At 59.5% G+C, this 3,120-nt stretch overlaps 1 protein-coding gene across 1 annotated transcript; it reads left to right on the forward strand.

Moving 5' to 3' along the window:
- The first annotated feature begins 152 nt into the window (after positions 1-152).
- Positions 153-2,278, forward strand: LOC119347821 (lecithin-cholesterol acyltransferase-like 1). The gene is made up of 2 exons (XM_037616341.1): positions 153-1,107; positions 1,167-2,278. The coding sequence occupies exons 1-2, from the start codon at positions 701-703 to the stop codon at positions 2,086-2,088; spliced, it is 1,329 nt and encodes a 442-aa protein (XP_037472238.1). The 5' UTR covers positions 153-700; the 3' UTR covers positions 2,089-2,278.
- The last annotated feature ends 842 nt before the right edge of the window (positions 2,279-3,120 follow it).

A 3,120-nucleotide genomic window follows, 5' to 3' on the forward strand; every position in this document is an offset into this window, starting at 1 on the left:
AAAAAAAAACAAATATTTAGGAACGAAGGAAGTAGTCCACAAAATATCCAGTTATTAATCTATTGGAACAAAAAGTTTTAAATAGCGGGCTACATGGTAGTGTCGCTATAGCTTTGGCAGGGCATCATGATAAAGCCACTCATGTTTTGGCAGGCACAGAGGTCCGTGACTCCCTTCTCTTCCTTCCAAATCACAGCTACTCCCTCCGCTCCAAAATAGATTACCCAAATTTTGGAATGGAGGGAGTACTAGTGTTGCTCCTACTTCATGCGGAACGAAGATCACAGAACAAGCTACAGTTCAGTTCGTATACACTTATGTTCAGTTAGATCAAACACTAGTACTTCCTTGTTTCCTTTTTCCTTTTTGGAAGCACATGAGTTCCATGCCTGCGGCCTTCTCTCACTCACGTGGACTGATGTGTACCTCTCCTCTTGTCTGCCACTGCTAGAGAAAGGACCGGACCGGCCTAAAATTAGCGACGGGTGAGTGCAGACCAGCACATCACACTCTCCATCCGTCCAGCTTAATTATTCAAAATGGTGGAGCACAGTAGGGTCCAGTGTGCTGGTACTACCAATGAGACAGACATTGCGCATGGTTCGTCTTCTGTGAATTGTGTGATGCAAGGAATAATTGGATTTGGATATGAGAAGCCTGTGACGCTTCACGTCACGTCCTTGGTCCTTCTCCAGTCTCCATGGAGGAGAAACTCCAATGGCTGTGCTTGTCTTGCCTCATGGTCTTTGCCTCCTTCTTTTCCCTGTCTGGGAGTACGTCGGCTGCTCACCACCACCAGCGAGACGTCCTCCACCCGGTGGTGCTGCTGCCAGGCTTCTCCTGCGGCCAGATCGAGGCCCGCCTCACCGACGCCTACGACTCGCCGTCGCCACTCTGCGGAGTACGCAAGGGGGACGGCCGGTGGTTCCGGCTATGGAAGAACAGCACGGGCCTGCAAGACCTCCCCGACGTGCCGTGCTTCGCCGACCAGCTCCGCCTGGTTTATGACCCCACGGCCGGCGACTACCGCAATGTGCCCGGCGTCGAGACCCGCGTCCTCTCGTTCGGCTCCACCCGCGGCTTCCTCTCCGACGACCCTGCCGACAAGTAAGTAAGCGTACTTTGATGTTCTCTAGCGCACGGATGCTGAATCTGTGGAGGAGCAGGGAGATCTGCATGGGAAGGCTCGTGGAGGCGTTGGAGCGAATCGGGTACATCGACGGCGAGAGCCTCTTCGGCGCTCCGTACGACCTCCGGCACGCGCCCGCCGCGCCGGAGCTGCCCAACAGGGAGTTCTCCAGATTCCGCCGGAGTCTGACGGCGCTCGTGGAGCACGCGAGCAGGAGGAACGGGGGCAAGCCGGCCATCCTCGTGTCGCACAGCCAGGGCGGCCTGCTCGCGCTCGAGTTCCTCAATCGGAGCCCCCTGGCGTGGCGCCGGAGGCTCGTCAAGCACTTCATCATGGCCTCCACGGGCGCCGGCGGGATCGTGGTCACCATGAAGGGCCTCGCCGCCAGCGACGGCGCCGGCGTCCTGTCGATGCGGCGCGTCAAGAGGAGCTTCGAGTCGGCCTTCGCCGGGCTGCCGTCGCCCGCGGTCTTCGGCGGCGAGACGCCCCTGGTCGTCACGCGGGCGAGGAACTACACCGCGCGCGACATGCCGGAGTTCCTGTCGGCGGCCGGGCTCCCGGCGTCCGCCGTGAGCCTGTACCTGTCGCGGGCGCTGCCGGTGGCGCTCAACCTGAGGGCGCCGCTGGTGCCCATGACGTGCGTCAACGGCGTGGGCGTGCCCACCCCGGAGAAGCTGGTATACTGGGACGGCGACGTCGACAAAGACCCTGAGGTGCTGCACGGGGACGGCGACGGAGTGGTCAATCTGGCGAGCATACTTGCCCTGGACGCGGTTTTCGGTGAGGATCCGGGGCAGCGGGGATGCTACAGGTCTATCAAAATGGCAAACACCACCCACATCGGCGTCGTGTCGGATGCTTTCGCCGTTGAGCGTCTAGTCCATGAGATTCTTGAAGCAGGTCGCGCCAACCAGACATGTGTGCTACCCACTGCCGGCCACTGGCCACTCAGAATATGAGAAAGAATGCCCATCTTCTTTTACCTTTATCTTCCAAAAGCCAGCTTGATCATCAAATTTTTGTGGTTTCTCTAGATCTCATCTAGATGAGAATTAGCTATCTTGTATATTCATTATATTATTGGATTGGAGAGGGAACGTGATGCATCTGGGCAAAGACACATTTTTATATCCCTCACCGTTCGGGCGATCTGTGATTCGTGCAACACACACAAAATGTATATTGTTGTGTAAGTATGTGATATTAAGACGGATCAACCAAGCTACGGGGGTGATTAGGGTTCCGCCGCGTCGCCACCCCTCCATCCCCCTTCCTTCCTCGCCGCCACCGGAGACGGCCGCCGGGAAAGCCCGCGCGGGCGTCAGGGAAGGTGGCGGGAATGATCTCGGCGCTCGGATCGATCTCGAAGGTCTTCGGACCAGAGACTCGCATTGGAGGCTTGCGGTTCCTTGGGGCGGCGGCCCTGCCGGCGAGGCGGCGTCGTCCAACAGCTGGCAACGTCCGCATGAGACGCTGGCCAGTGTGCTCGGCCGCACGGGCGGCGGGTCGCTGGTGGAGTCCGGCCGCGGCGCGGTGCTCTATTGCGTCAGATCTGGGGGCGGGGGGTCCCCCACTGTCCTGCTGCCTCTCTCGGCGTCCCGGTGGCTTGAGTCTGCCGGCTCCGGTGGTGGTGAGCCCTAGTGATGTACTTGGGGTCCGAGGGAAACCTTGGCCAGTCTGGCCGGCCCGGCGGTGGCGACGCCCAAGGGCGCCGCTTTTCCTTCATGGAGGCGCAGCTGAGGTCCCAAACTACCCACCCTGATCCCCTGCTCGGGTTAAAACCTACAATCCTCTTCGGATTTGGTGGCAGCGGCGCTGTTCGCGTTGTGACCTTCCTGGAGGTGTCGCCAGGGACCTTGGGGCTCGGTTGGGAGTGCAGAGGAACTGCAGGGGGAGGGGATGGGTGGCAGCTGGTGGTGTTCGCGAAGGAGGAGTGCCGTGGCATCTGGCATGTCGACAACGGCATGGAGCAGCGGGATCTTGCCGCTGGG

The sequence above is a fragment of the Triticum dicoccoides genome, unplaced genomic scaffold (assembly GCF_002162155.2).
Source record: "Triticum dicoccoides isolate Atlit2015 ecotype Zavitan unplaced genomic scaffold, WEW_v2.0 scaffold76130, whole genome shotgun sequence".
Classification (NCBI taxonomy): Eukaryota; Viridiplantae; Streptophyta; class Magnoliopsida; order Poales; family Poaceae; genus Triticum; species Triticum dicoccoides.

Coding starts and splice junctions, on each gene's coding strand:
- LOC119347821 (XM_037616341.1), top strand. CDS start 701: ATGGAGGAGAAACTCCAATGGCTGTGCTTGTCTTGCCTCATGGTCTTT. Junction 1,108..1,166: donor TCCGACGACCCTGCCGACAA/GTAAGTAAGCGT, acceptor GTGGAGGAGCAG/GGAGATCTGCATGGGAAGGC.